The following is a 20,238-nucleotide window of genomic DNA, read 5'->3' as shown; positions in this document are numbered from 1 at the left end:
AAGAAGAAAAAGGTCCCTTCTTTGAAGCCCAGAGACTTCAGTGCCTTCCTAGAGATAGCTTGCTAAGATGATTGAACTATCTCAAGTGCTTTGGCTGGAGGGTGTCTCAAAGCCTTCAGGCTGAGGCACACATCCACACAGGATAATATTACCCTGAAGCCAGTTTACCAAAACATGAACACCTGGAAGCAGGAGTTCATGACAGGAATTGTCAGGTAACCCATGAAAATAAGTACTAACAGCAGCACTGTCTGGAAAAATAAATAAATAAATAGAATAGAATAGAATAGAATAGAATAGAATAGAATAGAATAGAATAGAATAGAATAGAATAGAACTGAACCAACAAGGTTGGAAAAAATCTCAAAGATCATCAAGTCCAACCTGTCACCCAAGACCTCATGACTAGCAGACCCTGGCACCAAGTGCCTTGTCCAATCCCCTCTTAAACATCTCCAGGGATGGTGACTCCACCACCTCCCTGGGCAGCAGATTCCAATGGCTAACAACTCTTTCTGTGAAGAACTTTCTCCTCACCTTGAGCCTAAACTTCCCCTGGTGCAGCTTGAGATATGAACAGACTGATGGATCCAGCAGGGAATGTCAGTTGGTAAAGAGATCTGAAGTACCTGTGTATATTTAATCTACAGATGAGATTTCAAAATGTGTGTTCTAAAACCTGTAGAGATGGTACTTCAGGGCATGGTTTAATGGCCATGATAGTGTTAGGCTGATGGCTGGACTCAATCTCAGAGGTCTTTTCCAACCAAAACAATAATACAATACAACTGATGCCACAGAGAAGCGATTGTTAATATTTTCTGTGTCCTGATCTCAAAATTATTTTGCTCTCCAGAAGGAATCCTTTTCTCTAGAGGTATAGAAGCACTTTGTTTCTGCTCCTGGTCTTAAATCTTCCATTTGGAAAGATGGAGACATTTCAGCTGCCAACATTACAGATGGCTACCTTGCTGTGCCCTCAACTTAAAAACCTCACAAAACTCCTTTTAACCAATTTGACACCTGGGTTTACCTTGTTTGAACTCAATAAGCAGTCTGCACTCTGCAATAATCTGATGTCTGCTCAGACAGGCTCATTCTGCTCTCCTAAATCTAATCTGTGTTGGATCTGCCCACTGTTAGGAAAATCCAACTTGAGGGTCCTATGCAGAAGCCTAATTTACTTCAGCAAATACACTTAATTATTCTACCCTCCTATTTTTTCCTTTTGCTCAATGTTTGATTACTTTAATGTCACCTATTAGACAGAAACTACTGGTTGGGTTTTTTGGTTTGTTTTTTTTGGGGTTTTGTTGTTGGTTGGTTGTTTTCTTTTCTATAAGTAGGAGATCTGACAAGGCCAATTTCATGTCTCCCATTAGATAGTGACACTTCAATCCAATTCCCTGACAAACTTAGACGAGGATCCTGTGTAGTTTGAGCACACACGATGACAAGGCACTTGTCTTTTCAGTCGCCTATCAAAGCAAACACTTGTGGAAATTGAAAACCTCCCCTTCAGGTTTGATTTAAGTAGAGCCATCAATACTTGATTTCACCACCCTCTAAGAATCACATGAGATAACAAAAACAAGTTCTCAGCAACAACAAAATCCTTTTTCCTTCTTGTTTAAGGCCAGACTAATTGTTCACTGACAAGCTTTTTGCTCATTAACTAGGCAATATTCATGTTTACAGTTCTTTAATAAGATAACATGGGATTAATTGACAGCTCTATAATTGCTTCCCCCCTCCCCCCTTCTCCATATGGATTAAACCTTGCTAAAGCAATATCTGCTCAGGTAAGTAAAGAAGATAAGGTAAAGAAGGTACAAGCAAAAAAGATTAAAAAAAAAATAGAGAGAGAGAGAAAGGGGGGAAATGACCACTAGGCATTTCTTTGCATGTCTCCCATCAAGATTTCATCCCTATTCCCTCAGAAATGACATGGACCTGATGGAATGGGTCCAGAGGAGGGCCACAAAAATGATCAGGGGGCTGCAATACCTCTGCTACGAGGACAGGTTGAGGGAGCTGGGGTTGTTCAGCTTGGAGAAGACTCTGGGGAGACCTAATAGCAGCCTTACTGTACCTGAAGGGGGCCTACAAAAAGGATGTTTACAAAGGCCTGCAATGATAGGACGAGGGGCAATGGCTTAAATTAGAGAAGAGATTGGATGTTAGGAACAAGGTCTTCGCCATGAGGGCAGTGGAACACTGGAATAGGTTGCCCGGGGAGGTGATTGAGGCCCCATCCCTGGAGATATTCAAAGTAAGGCCCCAGGCAACCAGATCTAGTTGGGGATGTCCCTGCTTACTGCAGAGGACGTTGGACTAGATGACCTTTGGAAATTCCTTCCAACCCAAACCATTCTATGATTCTATGATAGCAGGTTTTGTTTGGAGCACCTGATGCTCACAACATTTCTGCTGATTTTAAAGGTTCTGGTACTTGGTCTCCAGTGCCACACAGCACCATCAGAGTAGTCATAGAAAATTTAAAGAGGGTTGCATAAGAGAGGGATTGGAATCTACTTAAGAGTAACTTTCTATTAAGTGAAATTATGTTTACAATGAAATAGAAGGAATGTGGGAAGGAGGTGTGCAAACATCCCAACACGAAAGCAAAGGTCATAGAATCGTAGAATAGTTTGGGTGGGAAAGGACCTTTAAAGGACCAGGCAGTCAGCAGGGACATCTGCAAATAGATCAGGTTGTTCAGAACCCCAGACTGCCTGACCTGGAATGGTTACAGGGAGGGGATTCTATTACCTCTCTGGGCAACCTTGGCTAGTGTCTCAACTCTCAGTGTAAAAAAACAAAAACTCTTTAGTCTAAATCTCCCTCTTTTAGTTTAAAACCACTGCTCCTTGTCCTGTCACAACAGGGCCTGATAAAAAAATTGTCTCCATCTTTCTTATAGGCTCCTTTAAGTACTGAAAGGTTAGAAGGTCTCCCTGGAATCTTCTTTTCTCCAAGCTGAAGAACTAAGAAAAACCCAAGCAAACAAACAAAAAACCCCACAAAATCAATAAAAAAACTTAAAATAAAATAAAACAAACAAAACCATGAACAAATGAAAAAACAACCACAGAATCATAACTACTTTGAATAAATCCCATCTATAACACAGGATTTACTTTGATTGCAATTGAGAGTTACAACTCCAGTAACCAGAATGAAAGAGCACATCAAGTGTGAAGATCTGATTGCCTCTAACTTCCAAACTTTTACTCTCCTGTCACAGAATCACAGAATCACCAAGGTTGGAAGATACCTCAAAGATCATCAAGTCCAACCTGTCACTACAGACCATGATTAAACCATGGCACCAAGTGCCACATCCAGTCCCCTCTTGAACACCTCCAGGGACAGTGACTTCACCACCTCCCTGGGCAGCCCATTCCAATGGCTAACAACTCTCTCAGTGAAGAACTTTCTCCTCACCTTGAGCCTAAACTTCCCCTGGTGCAGCTTGAGACTGTGTCCTCTTGTTCTGGTGCTGGCTGCCTGGGAGAAGAGACCAACCCTCACCTGGCTACAACCTCCTTTCAGGTAGTTCTAGACAGCAATGAGGTATCCCCTGAGCCTCCTCTTCTCCAGGCTTAACAACCCCTGCTCCCTCAGCCTCTCCTCATAGGGCTTGTGTTTGAGCCCTCTCCCCAGCCTCATTGCCCTACTCGGGACATGTTCAAGAGTCTCACTGTCCTTCTTAAATTGAGGGGCCCAAACTTGGACACAGTACTCAAGGTGGCTTTGTTGGCTAGAAACAAAAAGAAATAGTCCTAAAAATATTTACATGGTTCTTCTAGTTGTTTCCTAATGGTAAAATTCAGGATAGAGGTGTCCTGCATGGAAAGGTGGATGTATCCTGCAGTCTGGAGTGCAGACAGGCTTCTTCACACTCTAAATGAGCTGAACTGGACATAGTACTCAAGGTGTGGCCTAACCAGTGCTTAGTGTCATCCCTACAATGTAATTCCAGGGAAATTCTTCTTAAGTCAGCTTACTTACACAAGAGTAAATGAGAAGAGAATTAGATTCATTGTTCACAACAAAGAGCAGGGAATAATTATGCAACTGTTTCTACACGCAGTTGTTAAGCCATCAGTAATTCCCAAGTGTACTAAGGCATTACAAGCAATAGGGGTAAATGCATTTTTTTTTCTTGATTTACTGATGATAACAGATAAAAAAGCCATCTATATATATCTATATATATATCTGCATTGAAAGGCACCCCCTGTCTTCGATGTTTGCTAACCAGTGCTGCGGAGAAGCTGCTGGAAAAAAAAAGTGCAATTTCTTAATTATAAGCCATCAAGAAGAAAGGCTATTTACTAATTAGCTACTAATGCTGCTATTTCAGCATAGACATTTCAGGTTTTACAGCACAATGTTTAAAATAAGAGCTTTTTTAGGTCAGAAGGAATGACCTGCAGGTGGTCTTGTAAAAGCTCCAGTAGAGGCAATGGGGATTACCATAATTACTTTGCCACTCTACAAGTAGTTAATGGGATTACACCCTAAGGCTATCCACTTGTTCCCAGTGCCCAGTGCAAAGAACAACCTGGGTAAGCACAAATTCTTTAATGATACACTTTGTAATTTCATCTACCACACAGCCAAAGGAGCACTAATAAATTTAAACACCCTGAATTAAAGACATTGAAAAGGAAGGAAAAACCAAAACCAAACCAAAACCCCATAAAATCTTCAGGTTCCTTTACCTTCTGTCACCGATGCTGCAAGACTGCTTCAAGCACACACTGTTCTTGCTCATTTTCACTGGTGTTAGGTCTGAAGGATGCTTCATCACTCCCTTTGGGGCTCATAGTCTACATTTTCTTTTCTGAATTCGCTAAGTCTCCATTTTGGGATATCTTTTATTTCCTTTTAGTGCTTGGACTGAAATAACCTCATCTTTTTCCACCATGCCTTATCTCATCCACCCTATTTCTTTCCTCATCTGTTCATCCAACCTGCTCTAGGTGACCCTGCTTCAACAAGAGGGTTGAACTAGATGATCCAAAGAGTTTCCTTCCAACCCCCACCATTTTATGATCTGAATTTTCATATAGATATTTGTTCAGTCTTATATTCATATGATGGTTAGCTGCAACCTCCTCCTAGTTAGCTGCAACCTCCTTGGACATCTAGTGCAATCCCCCTGCTAAAGCAGGGTCACCCACAGCAGGTTGTCCAGGATGACAATGTCCAAGTGGGTATGAAACCTCTCCAGAGAAGGAGAATACACAACCTCTTTGGGCAGCTTGACCCAGGGCTCCAGCACCCTAACAGTAAAGAAGCTTTTCCTTACATTTACATATTTTGCAGTAAATATGTATTTTTAGAACAGAATCCCCACAATGAAGGTAAATTGCCAGCATTAAGCTCATACCTTGAACAAACAAACAAAGAAACAAAACCCCACCAGAAAATCTTTAAAACACCTGTAGCAATCACTGCTGCCTCAACTTTTCATCACTGGTCATATTCAAATTCAGAGAGAGAGAGAGAGAGGATGCAGAACTACTTCATCCATTTGCAGCCCTGACAAGGGCTTGTTGCAACAGTATAAGAGAGAATGGATTGAAGTTTGAGAAGGGGAGATTTAGACTGGATATTAGGAAGAAATTCAGTATAGTGAGGGTGGTGAGACACTGGAACAGGTTGCCCAAGGAGGTCATGCATAACCCCTCCTTGGTGGTGTTCAAGGCCAGGTTGGTTGCCTTGAGCAACCTGGTCTAGTGGAAGGTGTCCCTGCCCATGGCAGGTGGGTTAGAACTAGGTAATTTTTAAGGTCCCTTCCAACCTAAACCATTCTTTGATTCTATGATCTAATTCTAAAGACTGCAATTGGAGGAAATATAGAAAACAGCAATCAGCAAATAACTAGTTAATTAGCCCTGGCTGCTTCTCTCAATCCCTTGTTACAGCTGGACAGGCCGTTAAGATTTACACAAAGAAAGTCTATTTATTGAACCTCTTATTGACTTAAACAGGCTGTGGGTGACAGTCTTACTGAATTAGCAACTGCAGGTCCATACACTGAGCATGCAAATATTGCTTTTTTTCTGTTGGAAATACCTTTGACTATCAGCTCTGCATAGTTGGAGACACCAACTCCTCCTTCTGTCCGAATCATGCAGCGATAGTTGCCAGCGTCCCTCTTCGTGGCATTTACCACACTAAAATAAGCTATAAACCGACGGAAGTTGGGCACTTTGATGTCCTTCAAAGGTGCATCCCTTACATAAATGCCCTAGGAGAAGGAAAAAAATAAAATATTGTTAGTCATACTAAAAAAAAAGAAAAGATCCCAAACAAACAAAAAAAACCCGAAACAAAACCCATGCTGACAACCAATTCTGTTTCTCTGGACTTCCTCAAGAGGGAAGGTAGAAACAGAATTCATTGTGTGACTTTACAGGCGCCTATGCTGTGTGAGATTTCACTGAGACTTCACTGAGAGTTCAGCCACTCATCACCAGGCTGCTTTCAACCCTTTATAGATTAACTAATAGAAAGATTTAAGAGCAATGTAGGATTTACTTAATTGGCTTGCTTTATGCAAGTGTAGCATTTGCCTAACTCTACCAAGTCTGGTGCTAAACCATGTCCCTCAGCATCACATCTCTGCATCTTATAAACACCTTCAGGGATGAGGATTCAGCCACCACACTGGAGAGCCGGTTCCAGTGTTTGAGAACCTTTTCAGTGAAGAAGTGTCTTATAATGTCCAAACTAAACCTCCCCTGGTGCAACTTGAGGCCATTTCCTCTCATCCTATCAGTTTTTACTAAAGAGACTAACCCCCACCTGGCTCCAACCTCCTTTCAGGTAGCTTCACAAAATGAGCTCTCCCCTCAGCCTCCTTCTCTCTAATTTACAGATAGTTCTTTTAAGGGACCACGAAGCCCAGAATACTCTGTCTCCACTTTCTCTTTGTCTCCACATCTGCCAAGAAAGACACACTTTTCACAGAAACATATTTCAAACTGAAGGCTACAACCATTATTAAAACATAAAGAGAAACTGGAGAACCCCAACCAGAACCTCCCAGAAGATTACCTTTTCAGAAAGGCATAGCTAGAATCACAGAATCATGGAGTATGTCTGGTTGGAAGGGACCTTGAAGACCATCCAGTCCAACCTTTGACGCAGCACTAAAGGGTCAATAAGCACCATGGCCACACTCTGCTTGAACACCCTTAGGGATGGTGACTCCACCACTGCTCTGGGCAGACCATTCCAATGTTTTATACACCTTCCTGTGAAGAAATATTTCATAATATCCAGCCTAAACCTCCCCTAGTGCAGCTTGAAACCATTTTCTCTGGTCCTGTTGCTTGTCATCAGGGAGAAGAGGCTGCCACCTCCTCTCTCCAACCTTCCTTCAGGTAGTTGTAGAGAGCAATGAGGTCTCCCCTCAGCCTCCTCCAGACTGAACAACCCCAACTCCTTCACACACTCCTCGTAGGCCATGTGTTCCAGGCCCTTATGAGCCTCAGTGCGCTTTTCTGGACACACTCCAGCACATCAATGTCCTTCCTACAGTGAGGGATCCAAAACTGAACACAACACTTAAGGTGTGACCTCACCAGGGCTCAGTACAGGGGGAGGCTCACCTCCCTGTTCTTGCTGGTCAGATAATACTTATTTTTAGGAGATTTTCCTGGCACTGGTTATTTTAGTAGGTTTTTCTGACTTCAGGACTTGCAATCAGGGCAAGGATTGTGCACTGCTGAGCTTCTATAAACCATCAACACAAATGGTGCTGTCTGTTTTTCTGCCCTTGAGTTTGTGGCTTGTCCAGCACAATGTAAGACTCATCTGAGAATTAGTGACCTCATTTTATGTCCTTAAGATGCCACTGTTTTGAAAGTGCTCTTAAAATACCAGTTATAAGCAGAGAGTTTCCAATACCAGCCACAGGATATTAAACTAATCCATAAATCACAAAACCAAGGGCAAGTTAATCATACTATTAATGCCCAAAACCCAGCATCATTAACACTAATACTCATTCTCATGCACAGTAACACAGCTACTTCCTCTTTGGAAATAAACATGGGTGAGGTAAATCTTATTTAAAAGACAAAAAAAAAATCCTTTTAAGATCTCCAAAGAACATTCTACTATCATGTCTAAAAAAATTACTCTTAAATTATCACTTGAGAATTACTTCAGGTAATTGCCAGCTCCTTAAAATCCTTACAATTCTGAGCTGCTGCTGCTAAACTGGCTTCTCTGACAGCAGTTACCAAGAACAAAAATTGGAAATAAATATTTCCAACTGCTGTTTCAGAACTCCTGTTTTTGATGGTTTTGTCACTCTAGGATCCTTCAAGCAGGAATGGTTGCAAAAAGCAGGAAACAGGAACTGGTGTCAAGGGCTAGGGCTGGGCTGGTGAGCAAACAAGTACCAGAGGCTCTCTATGAACTTCTTTGCCTTCTCAAAGGGAAGAAGGGAGAGAGACTGATGGGGCAGGGAAGAAAGTAAACCAGCTGGGATTGAAATAAGAACAATTTGGTGAAATAGAGACAGAGAGATACAAAACAGTAACCAGCCTAACTCCTAGCATCACCACTGCCACCACTGATGCTGGGGGCAGGCATTAGGGAAGTCCCAGGCTGTACTCAGGAGCCGATGGGAACCAGATTCAGGAGCTGGATTCTGGAATTGGATTCAGGAACACACAGATCAGGATCAAAGGTAGAACTGATGGAGTCCTCCTGGGCCACTGGCCATTGAAGAAGAGGCTTGACCCTGGTGACCCTTCAGCTTGATCCTGAAGGTAATGCCTATGGAGTGGAAGTCCCTGTTGGTCACTTGAGGGTCATCCTGGCTGCTCCTCCCTGCAGGAGCCACCTCTGATTTCATGCAGCCCCGGGGTGGGGCACAAGATGTGGCAGTGCCCTTGGTCTGCATGGAAGTTTGTCTAAACCAGAGCCTTTCTGCAGCCTAGCCCTTGGCAGTAACTCTCCCTATCAGCCTTCTCACTGCTAGGAGCAGCCATTGGCTGTGCAAACCTGCCCTGAACTTCAGAATGTGCTGACATTGAGCAGAGAAGTCAAATCCCTGAACAGAATTACTTCTGCTCTATCTCAGACCAGGATGTCAGGGTAGCAATGATTTTGGAGAATGCAGATTTCTTAAAAGCAACATTATTTTTTACCTAAGACCATAACTGACCAAGCCTGATTGCCAGAGCTGCTGACCAGTTACAACTCACCTGGTTTTATAGTGTGTTTCTGCAGCTTTCAGACTCTTTCAGGACTGCTCATGGCCTAACCTCAGGCTTACATTCCATCCACCCATGGTAGTTTTTCCTTTTTCCTTGTCACAACATGAGGAAACTTTGCACAGGCTGTTTTATCTTGCTAAGAACTAGGGTAAGTTCCTCTCTAGGGAACAACATGCTGCCACAGGCTGATTAATTTCAGTGCCTAAACTAGCTCAGCTCATTTAGAGTGTGAAGAAGCCTGTCTGCACTCCAGACTGCAGGATACATCCACCTTTCCATGCAGGACACCTCTATCCTGAATTTTACCATTAGGAAACAACTAGAAGAACCATGTAAATATTTTTAGAACTATTTCTTTTTGTTTTGAGCCAACAAAGCCACCTTGAGTGCTGTGTCCAATTTTGGGCCCCTCAATTTAAGAAGGACATTGAGACTCTTGAACACGTCCAGAGTAGGGCAAAGAGGCTGGGGAGAGGGCACAAGTCCTATGAGAAGAGGCTGAAGGAGCTGGGGTTGTTAAGCCTGGAGAAGAGGAGGCTCAGGGGATACCTTATTGCTGTCTAGAACTACCTGAAAGGAGGTTGTAGCCCGGAGGGTGTTGGTCTCTTCTCCCAGGCAGCCAGCACCAGAACAAGAGGACACAGTCTCAAGCTGCACCAGAACAAGAGGACACAGTCTCAAGCTGCACCAGGGGAAGTTTAGGCTCAAGGTGAGGAGAAAGTTCTTCACTGAGAGAGTTGTTAGCCATTGGAATGGGCTGCCCAGGGAGGTGGTGGAGTCACTGTCCCTGGAGGTGTTCAAGAGGGGACTAGATGTGGCACTTGGTGCCATGGTTTAGTAGTCACGAGGTCTGTGGTGACAGGTTGGACTTGATGATCTTTGAGGTGTCTACCAGTCTTATTGATTCTATGATTCTGTGATGATTCTATGAAAGGTGACAGGAGGCTGTTAAGGAGAGGAGATGAAGGGATTCTTAGGCGATGCCACAAAGCAGTAGAATTTCTTCCTTAACTTGCAGTCCACGAAGAGAGAAGACCATGAAAAGATATGACTCAAGGACACTTGTCAATGGCCCTACACAGAAGATGGTCTTCTCCCAGACTGGCTTCTCCCCATTCATCCCAATGTCCAGTAGAAATACTGAACAATCCAATATGGGCTGTCATATAAGCTGCCAGAAGTCAACAAAGGGAACTGCTCAAATACCAGGCCTGTAGCTAGTGGTGGTTCCCTGAGGTAATTACTGGGTCTAGTCTGTGTTCAGTTTGTGCTCATAACCTCTAGTCCTGTCACTGGCACCACTGAAAAGAGTCTGTCCCCATCATCTTGACCCCCAACTGTTAGTTATTAATCAGCATCAAAAAACCCTCCTCTCAGTCTGTTCTTCCCCAGGCTAAATAGTCCCTGGTCTTTCAGTCTGTACTCATCACAGAGGTTCCAGTCCCCTCAGCATCAGTTCCCAGTGACTGCACAATGGGCAATGGACACAAAATGTAACACAGGAAGTTCTACCTGAACATGAGGAGAAACTGTTTTCCTATGAGAATGATGCAGCAGGCTCCCCAGAGAGGTGGTGGAGTCTCCTTCTCTGGAGAGATTCCAAATCCACCTGGACTTTGTGATCCTGTGCAACCTACTGTGGGTGACCCTGCTTTAGCACGGGTTTGGACTAGACGATTTTCAGAGGTCCCTTCCAATGTCCACCATTCTGTGATAGTGTGATTCTGCAACTGTGCAAACAGGACACATAACCCCTTGAAAAAGGGAATCTGCTACAGTCATTTAGTGCTAGAGAATCCTAAAATTACAGAATTGTTTTGGCTGGAAGAGGTCTTTAAGATGATCAATTCCAGACATTAACACATCACAGCCAGGGACACTGCTTGGACACGTCAGACCCGCTTGGACTACAATGGCCATGTTACCAGGGCAGAGCTATCCATCTTTCCTAGAGCAGAAGAATTCCAATCATAAAACAAAGCCTGAAAGATGCTGAGATCAAAAAATGCAAATAACAGATTCCACTGGCTGCTGAGCAACCCTCGTGTTTTCAAGTGTTCAGGGAAAGCTTCTGGAACAACATAAATACACATATTGTAAAAAGCTATTTAATGCAGCTAATGAAAATAGATAGCTGGTAAGTCAATTGTAAGAATAAATTTTCTATTAGCCAACATCTTATTTAATGTATAGGGATATAAAAAGAATAGTCTTAATTTAACCTCGAGATATACTCGGTGTGAAAAATCCATATTCCTAGCACCAGCATATTAAATGAACACAGAGACAGCTTTAAGCACTTTAAAAAGCACATTATTTTTCCTTTTTAGGAAAGCTAGACTGAAAAGAAATAGGTTGATGCTTGTTTAAATTAAACTTAGAGTCTATTTTAGGCAATGAACTACCCTCCAAGTCTTCTCAATGAGTGGCAATTTAGCAGCAATAAGATATATATTAAACCTTTCAGAAATACTTTTAGTACAACCACAGAAGTAAATCCAAGAGAATGGAGTTCTGGAATGATAACAGATCCAGCACTACCACTGCATCAATCACTCTCAAGGCTTCTTTCAACTACTTTTGCCTAACAGGTAGGTGAAGCAGCTTTTCATATGGAATTATAGAAATGTTTCAGTTGGAAAAGACCTCAAAGATTGAGTCCAGCTTAAGACCACCATGGCCATGAAACTATGTCCCTAAGTGACATGTCAACACATTTCTTGAACTCCTTCCAGAACAGTGATTCCACCAATTCCCTGGGCTATCTATTCCAATTCCTGACCACTCTTTCAATGAACAAGAATTTCCTAATATCCAACCTAAATCTCTCATGGAGTAACTTGAGACCATTTCCTCTCCTTCTATCATTTGATACTAGGGAGAACAGATTGACCACCACCTCACTGCAACCTCCTTTCAGGGAGTTGTAGAGAGCAATGAGGTCTCCCCCCAGTCTCCTCTTCTCCAAACAAGCCCAGTTGTAGAATAGAATAGAATAGAATAGAATAGAATAGAATAGAATAGAATAGAATAGAATAGAATAGAATAAACCAGGTTGGAAGAGACCTTCAAGATCATCACGTCCAACCTATCACCCAACACCACCCAATCAACTAACCCATGTAACCAAGCACCCTGTCAAGTCTCCTCCTGAACACCTCCAGTGATGGCGACTCCACCACCTCCCCAGGCAGCCCATTCCAATGGGCAATCACTCTCTCTGTGTCAAACTTCCTCCTGACCTCCAGCCTGAACTTCCCCTGGCGCAGCCTGAGACTGTGTCCTCTTGTTCTGGTGCTGGCTGCCTGGGAGAAGAGACCAACCTCTGCCTGTTTACAACCCCCCTTCAGGTAGTTGTAGAGAGCAATAAGGTCACCCCTGAGTCTCCTCCTCTCCAGGCTAAGCAGCCCCAGCTCCCTCAGTCTCTCCTCATAGGGCTTGTGTTCCAAGTCCCTCACTAACTTCGTTGCCCTTCTCTGGACTCGTTCCAGCAAGTCAACATCCTTCCTAAACTGAGGGACCCAGAACTGGACACAGGACTCGAGGTGTGGCCTAACCAGTGCAGTGTACAGGGGCAGAATGACCTCCCTGCTCCTGCTGGCCACACTGTTCTTAATGCAGGCCAGGATGCCATTGGCCCTCTTGGCTGCCTGGGCACACTGCAGGCTCATGTTCATCCTACCATCAACCAGCACCCCCAGGTCCCTATCTGCCTGGCTGCTCTCCAGCCACTCTGACCCCAGCCTGTAGCACTGCATGGGGTTGTTGTGGCCAATGTGCAGAACCCGGCACTTGGATGTGTTAAATCTCATGCCGTTGGACTCTGCCCATCTGTCCAGCCTGTCGAGGTCTCTCTGCAAAGCCTCTCTACCCTCTAGCAGATCAACTCCTGTCCCCAGTTCTCTCAGCTGCTCTTCATAAGACCTGGTCTCCAGACCTGTCACCAGCTTTGTTGCCCTTCTGAACATGCTCCAGCAATTTGGTCTCATTCTTGTAATGAGAAGCCCCAAACTGGACACAGGAAAGGTTTGTTATCACACATATACAATTATAAAACAGTGATTAGAGTCACATCGGAGTGATCTCAAATAACATCAGCAGCACCAGAAGTAATTTTGTTTAAAAGATGTCTAACATCCAAATCAGATAGTAATTAATACCTCAGCTAAATTGCTTTGCAGAGTATGGATCCCAGTAATGAAGACAGTCAGCTCTGCCTCTGGATTTCTAGACTTGCTTTCATAACCAAAACAACTGTTTGTCAGTCTAGATTAGAAGCACCACGGATCCTGTGATTAGCCTGTTTTTATTCCATCTTTCTACATTAACAAGTGTGTTTAATTTGAGTAATGTAGCCATGATGGATAAAAGGTTATTATTGTCCTGTTTGGAATTATTATTGGAATTGCACTCAGCATGTGTAACTGACGGGCATTCAAGCAAAATGTTGTTATTTCACCTTTCAAGGAAGATTTCGGCTTTCAGTATTTGTGTGATAGGTAACTAAGCCTTTTCTTCAAATCATATCATCTCTTCAGGATGACTAAGCCCAAATGCAGCCAGGTGATATCATAAAATATTACTAAATTTACACATCAAATAGTGTTGTTATCAAATATTATGCAGTAACAACTACTGGAAAATACAATTAAACATACAGAAAGCAAACAAAAAAATTATTGTGTGTTCTGGAGTCAGCCCCAGGGGGGACCTGGACAAGCTGGAGTAGTGGGCTCATGTGAATCTCATGAGGTTCAGTAAGGCCAAGTGTAAGATCCTGCACCAGGGTTGGGGGAGCCCCCAGTATCAATTCAGGCTGTGGTAGGAAGGGCTTGAGAGCAGCCCTGCAGAAAAAGACTTGGGGTGCTTGTGGGTAAAAAGTTGGACTTAAGCCAGCAGTGTGCTCACAACCCAGAGCTGGCCATCTCCTGGACTGCATCCCCAGCAGCATGGTCAGCAAGTGGAGGGAGGGAATTCTGCCCCTCTGCTCAGCTCTGGTGAGACTACATCTGCAGTCTTGAGTCCAGCTTTGAAGTCCTTGGCACAGGAGAGGCATGGACCTATTGAGAGCAAGAGAGGGCCACAAAAATGAACTGAGGGCTGAATACTGCTGTAAGAACAGGATGAGAGAGTTGGGATTGTTAGCCCTGCAGAAGAGAAGGCTCTGGGGAGAACTTGCAGACTTCCAGTACTTAAAAGAAGCCTGTCAGAAGGATGGGGACAACCTTTTCAGAGGGACCTGTAGCAACAGGACAAAGGGTGATGATTTTAATCTAAAAGAGGGAGATTTAGGCTAGATAGAAGGAAGACATTTTTCACATTGGGGTGGTGAGAATCTGGCCCAGGGTGCCCAGAAAGGTGGTAGAAGCCCCATCCCTGGAAACATTCCAGGTCAAGTTGCACAAGGCTCTGAGAAAATGTAGTGTGTTGGGGCAAACCCCCTCCCAGCCACGGGCAGAAATAATGACTCAGACAAACAGACTGCAAAAAGTGATGGAAATTTCAATAGAAAACAGTGAGTGTGTGCAGAAAGCTAGAAGCACAGTGACAAGAGAGACCCCAAAACAGACCCAGAAAGATCCCATCCCCACCTGAGGGTGCACCCAAGACCCCCAGGGCTCCTCCTTCTCCCAACCCCCACTGCCAGGCCAGTCTCAGCTGGCCAGATCTGAGACTGCCCATCCCCCTGTGGCCTTGAGCCTAGCCAGGCCCATGACCAGGAGACATCTTCCCCAGTTACCGGGTGGCGGAGAGGAAGGAAAGAGGAAGTGCCAGACCCCGCCGTGGATTTTATAGTGGTGCAGGAATTATGGTAGAAATACCTAATTTCCTGTGTCCACCCACTGGGCTGGACTTCTGGACACAGGAAACACTCCTGTAGCAGAGGGCACCCAGCCCAAACTACAACAGCAGCCTAATCGAGATGAACATGTCAACCCCCTCCACAGTCAACAGGGACTAGGTGATCTTCAAAGGTCCCTTACAACCCAATTATTTTTATAATTATTAGCATAATTTCCATCCCTACACACAATGCAAAGTACACAGATGCAGGCACTTGTCTCACTTTTCTATACAAGTAACAGGACAGTTGAAAATCAGTGTGCTCATCTCCTACCTTCTCTTCACTGAAAAACAGACTAGGCTAGACTAGACTAGAATAGAATTAACCAGGTTGGAAAAGACCTTTGAGATCATCAAGTCCAACTTATCATCCAACACTATCTGATCAACTAAATTATGGCACCAAGCACCCCATCCAGTCTCCTTCTAAACACCTCCAGTGATGGCAACTCCACCACCTCCCCAGGCAGCCCATTCCAATGGTCAATCACTCTCTCTATGAAGAATTTCTTCCTAACATCCAGCCTAAACCTCCCCTAGTGCAGCCTGAGACTGTGTCCACTTGTTCTGGTGCTGGTTGCCTGGGAGAAGAGACCAGCTCCTGCCTGTCCACAACCTCCCTTCAGGTAGTTGTAGAGAGCAAGAAGGTCTCCCCTGAGCCTTCTCTTCTCCAGGCTAAGCAACCCCTGCACCCTCAGCCTCTCCTCATAGGGTTTGGCTACTGAACTGGTCATGTAGTCTAACAGCTGCCATCACCAAAACACCTCCCTCAACACTGTTTCTTTCCAACACCTTCTCTTTGGGTTTCAATTAATCTAATCTTTACTTTGACTCTGCTTTCCTCAAAACAGCTTCAACAGCCCTTGGTCTTAAAAAAAAACCCTAAACCTCTGTTAAACTCCAATTTGAAGATGATACCTCCCAGTAGTAAGGTGGTAGATTTTTAAGCACAGTATTCACTGTAAAGGTCACTTCCTTTCTCCCAAAAGTCCAAGAGCATAGCACTGAAAGCTGATTGAATTTACTTCACCAATTACCTAACCCATATGTGTCCCTAAGTGATTTTGATGCTGCTGAACTGTGCTTCATATCAAGGCAGTCTTCTGGGTCCAGGAACAGCATATCTAACAAACTCTTGAAAAGCAATCTGAGTTTAATCAGCCACCTGTGGCACAGGTCAGCTGCTCCATTACCTCCAGTTTGGTAATCATCATGTATTATTTAATGCTTCAGTATAACTGGAAGATTAAACACATCACATTAGGTTTCTTGAAAAGAGAACACAATTTGGCTTGCTTCACTTTCAAATTGAGACCAGCATATCAACAAGGTTAGAATGATAAAGGTAATCCCAGAACAACTTCTCTTCATCAAGTGAGAATTATGCATGGGGTAGATAGGGAAGGAGGAGAAATTCTGTTTTGTTATGTCCTTACCAGTGAAGCTGATAAATGCAACAGATGAGAACAGTGATGTATAAATATCTCAGGACCACAAAGTCACTGTGCTTGGAAAGGATTTCACGTAGTCCCAGACCCCAGCTCAAAGCAGTCATCCACAGCAAGCTGCTCTTGACCTCATCCGGCCTCAATTTTGGTATCTCTAAGGATGGCGACTCCCTATCCTCTCCAAACAACCTGCTCCAGTGTTTGAACATTGTAATTTATCTTTTTTATTCTTATGTTTAAGTGAAATTTCTTGCATTTCAGCTTGTGCCCTGTGGAATTTCTTGTATTTCAGTTTGCGCCCTGTCTAACTTTAGCCTGTATCTGGAGCTAAGTTCTAGCACCCAATGACATTCCCAGCTGAGAAGGGGGTAAGGAAAGAGAAGACCCACATGCTGACATGAAAACAAATTCAGTGAAACAGCAAAACTGATCTCAATGTCAACACAAAGTATAGAAAGTTATACTCAGCCCAGCAAAGGCTCAACACTCACATCAAACAGGAAGACAGTCCTTAAGATCAGTAGAAGGAAGAATAGCAAGGTGAGAAGAAACCCAAGCAGGAAGCTCTAGCAGAAAGAGGGACTTGGACATCCAGAGGGACACACAGGATCCACATCAGGATGCACACACCTTAGAACATGTGTAGTCCTGGCAAAATATTAGTTGATTGATGTCATCAAAGTTCTTCTGAAGTCAATGGACTCGAGATGATGATCAATGCACAAAGTGGTCTGATCAGTCTTGGAAGACTGAACTATTTATGAACAGCAGAATGATCTCCTGCGCTCCTGTAGCACCCAAAAGCATCGACTGCTAACCTAAACTGTTTATTTTAATAACCAAAAAAACATCTTTTGCAGGCCTATCCCCTTGTACAATTCCCATTGTTTACATATGTTCATGTTACTAACTTGTGACATGTGTACAAATTTGGTGAAGGGGATGGAGAGAGTCTTCTGGGGAGTGGCTGAGGGAAATAGAATTGTTTAGCCTGGAGAAAAGGAGACTGTGGGGAGACTGTCTGGCTCTCTACAACTCCCTGAAATGTTGGAACGAGGTGAGTTTTGGTCTGTTCTCCAAAGTAATTGGTAACAGGACAAGAGGAAATGTCCTGAAGTTGCACCAAGGAAGCTTTAGGTAGGAGAAACTTTTTCACCAAAAAGGTTCTCAAACACTGAAATAGGCTCCCCAGGGAGGGAGATCAATCTTCATCCCTGGAAAGATTTAAAAATCATATAGATGTGGTGCTGAGGGACATGGTTTAGCACCAGACATGGTAGAGTTAGATAATAGTTGCACTTTATGATCTTGGAGGTCTTTCCCAGCCAAAACAATTCTATGATTCTATCATTTAGTTTTAACAGGTAAAATACTGTTTCATTAGCTTAGGACTCAAAACTGGTTGAAGCAGCTTCTACCCCAAGTGCTTCCAGACTTAGCAATGAAAACAAGAATCATGTGAAAGCCTTGGAGAGTTTGCAGCATAACAAAAAAATTCTTCTGAAACCCCAGGAATCCGGTTTACCTCCTGGGATACTTTGTGAGATTTACATAAGGAAGCTCATGGAGACACACACACAAACAGTTTGTAGAGCCTATAAATATATTTGATCTTCCTGATTTGCCAGGAGTCATTGCACTGGCTCCATGTTCTCAGAAGGATGTTTTTGATACCTCTCGTTTATGTGTGATTGTGTATTTGGAAGGAAAATGATTTGCTTTCCAGAACTCCCTCTGACACAGGACTATATCTCTTCCTTTGAATAAATAATAAATAATGCATACAGGGTTTGTATGTAATGGAATAAAATCTTTCATACTCTTCACACCTTTGGAAAATAACTACTGAAGATACACAAAAAAAGCCCCACATACCCTGACAGACATCTGTCAGGAAAGACCAGAGGAAAAGCCAAATCCCTTATTAACAGGTAATAAACTGTTTACATAGATTTGAGTAGACTTGTCATTAAAATGCTCCTGTTCTGAGTTTCTCGGCTGCAAATGAAGCAGCACATGTTCTGCATGCAGAAACCATGGGTATGAAAGATTCCACCCTCTTCTCTTCTGTCAGAGAACACCCATCAGTCTCTTGCTGTTGGTAAGTCTGATGCAGCTTCTCACTGCAGCTGTCAGACATCCTGAGACCCTGTTGTTATTTCCATCCCTTCAGCAAATTTTTACTCTTAGGTCTGTGCTAGCTAGCTTCCCCACTCACCCTGCAGGGGCCAAGAAGGCTAGCAGTATCCTGGCTTGGATTAGCTAAAGTGTGGCTAGCAGGACCAGGAAACCGATTGTCACCCTGGTACTCAGTGATGGTGAGGTCAAACCTTGAATAATGGGTTCAGTTTTGGGGCTCTCATTTCAAGTAGGACTTTGAGGTGCTGGTGCATGTCCAGAGAAAGGTAAGGATGTTGGTGAAGAGTTTAGAGCAGAAGGCTTAAGTGGAGCCTGCTGCATTACAGCTTGTGTCCATTGTCCCTTGTCCTCTCACTGGGCACCACTGAGAAGAGTCTAGACCCACCGATTAACCCCTAGCACTTTAGATATTGACATTGATATTATATTTAGATATTCATTAGCATTGAGAAGATCCTCCCCTAGGCTGCTCTTCTCCAGGCTAACCAGCCCCAGGTCTTTCAGCCTTTTCTCCTCACAGAGATTTCCAGTCCCCTCAGCATCTTTGTAGCCTCTGATGGACCCTCTCCAGTAGTTCCCTGTCTCCCTTAAACTGTGGAGCCCAAAACTGAACACGGTAGGCCAAATGTGGCCTTGCTAAGCCAGAGTAAAGGGCAAGGAGAACTTCCCTTAACCTGCTGGCCACATTCTTCTTACTGGACCACAGGAGACCATTGGCCTCTTGGTGAACTTGTTGCATGACCCATTAACACCACTAAACCCTGAATCTCTTTTACCTGAGCCCCAGCAAAAATATCTCCAGAGAAAGGTTTACATTTTATTCTGGCTCTGGTGTAAATCTGAATGACTTCTGTGAAGATGCTTTGCAGCTGAATATTGGTTCAACTGTTACTGGGAGCAAAAGAACCTTTAAGGTGCATTTAACTAGTTGCGTGATGAAGAAGACACCCTGTTTTCTGATGGCTATTATAGATATCTATATTGCAGTCATGGTCCTGTAACAGTGTCATGGGATGCCATAAGCAGGCACAACAAAATTCTTCAAGATCATACCACGAAACCAGATGGTGTAAGTTGATTGATAGAGAACAGAAAAGCCTAGGGATTTGTTACTCTATACTGACCCAGAAGACAAAAATACAGCTAATCCAGTTGGGAACTGTAGCTCAGAGCCTTAGTTTGCAGCATCCCACACTTGGAGCTGTCTGCTCAGTCTTACTGTAAGCAGCAGCAGACATCTGTGGAAATGGGCAAGCAAGCAGAAAAATAAATCCAAGACAACCAGGAGATGCTGTTAACTTTGAAAATGTTCTTACACTAAGGCACATCTGGAATTTACACAACCTTGGAGTGATTACCAGTGGGACCTGCAGTTATTTGGGCAGGAAAAAAAATAAACAGTAGTTCTGCAGGAAGATAAACACCCCAAAAAGTCAATCTGTCAGTACTTTCTTACCCTTCATCCACAGAGAAAAATATCTCATCATCATGAATAAACAAGGAATCATTTAACTAAGCTCAGCAAAGATACTCTGGAATTGATACTGCTGGTAAGA

General features: G+C 43.6%; 1 protein-coding gene across 1 annotated transcript in view; it reads right to left on the bottom strand.

The window, feature by feature from the left end:
- The window catches only part of LOC137456940 (receptor-type tyrosine-protein phosphatase mu-like), a 463,121-nt gene that overhangs the window by 267,730 nt on the left and 175,153 nt on the right, over positions 1-20,238 (bottom strand). Inside the window, exon 6 of the mRNA XM_068168616.1 lies at positions 6,091-6,265. Within this exon, the coding sequence (XP_068024717.1) occupies positions 6,091-6,265 (175 nt within the window). The remainder of the gene's footprint in view (positions 1-6,090; positions 6,266-20,238) is intronic.

Source organism: Melanerpes formicivorus, unplaced genomic scaffold (assembly GCF_026170545.1).
Source record: "Melanerpes formicivorus ecotype bairdi unplaced genomic scaffold, bMelFor1.0.p_v2 SCAF_143, whole genome shotgun sequence".
NCBI classification, from domain to species: Eukaryota; Metazoa; Chordata; class Aves; order Piciformes; family Picidae; genus Melanerpes; species Melanerpes formicivorus.
This window is presented reverse-complemented; position numbering and strand designations above follow the sequence as displayed.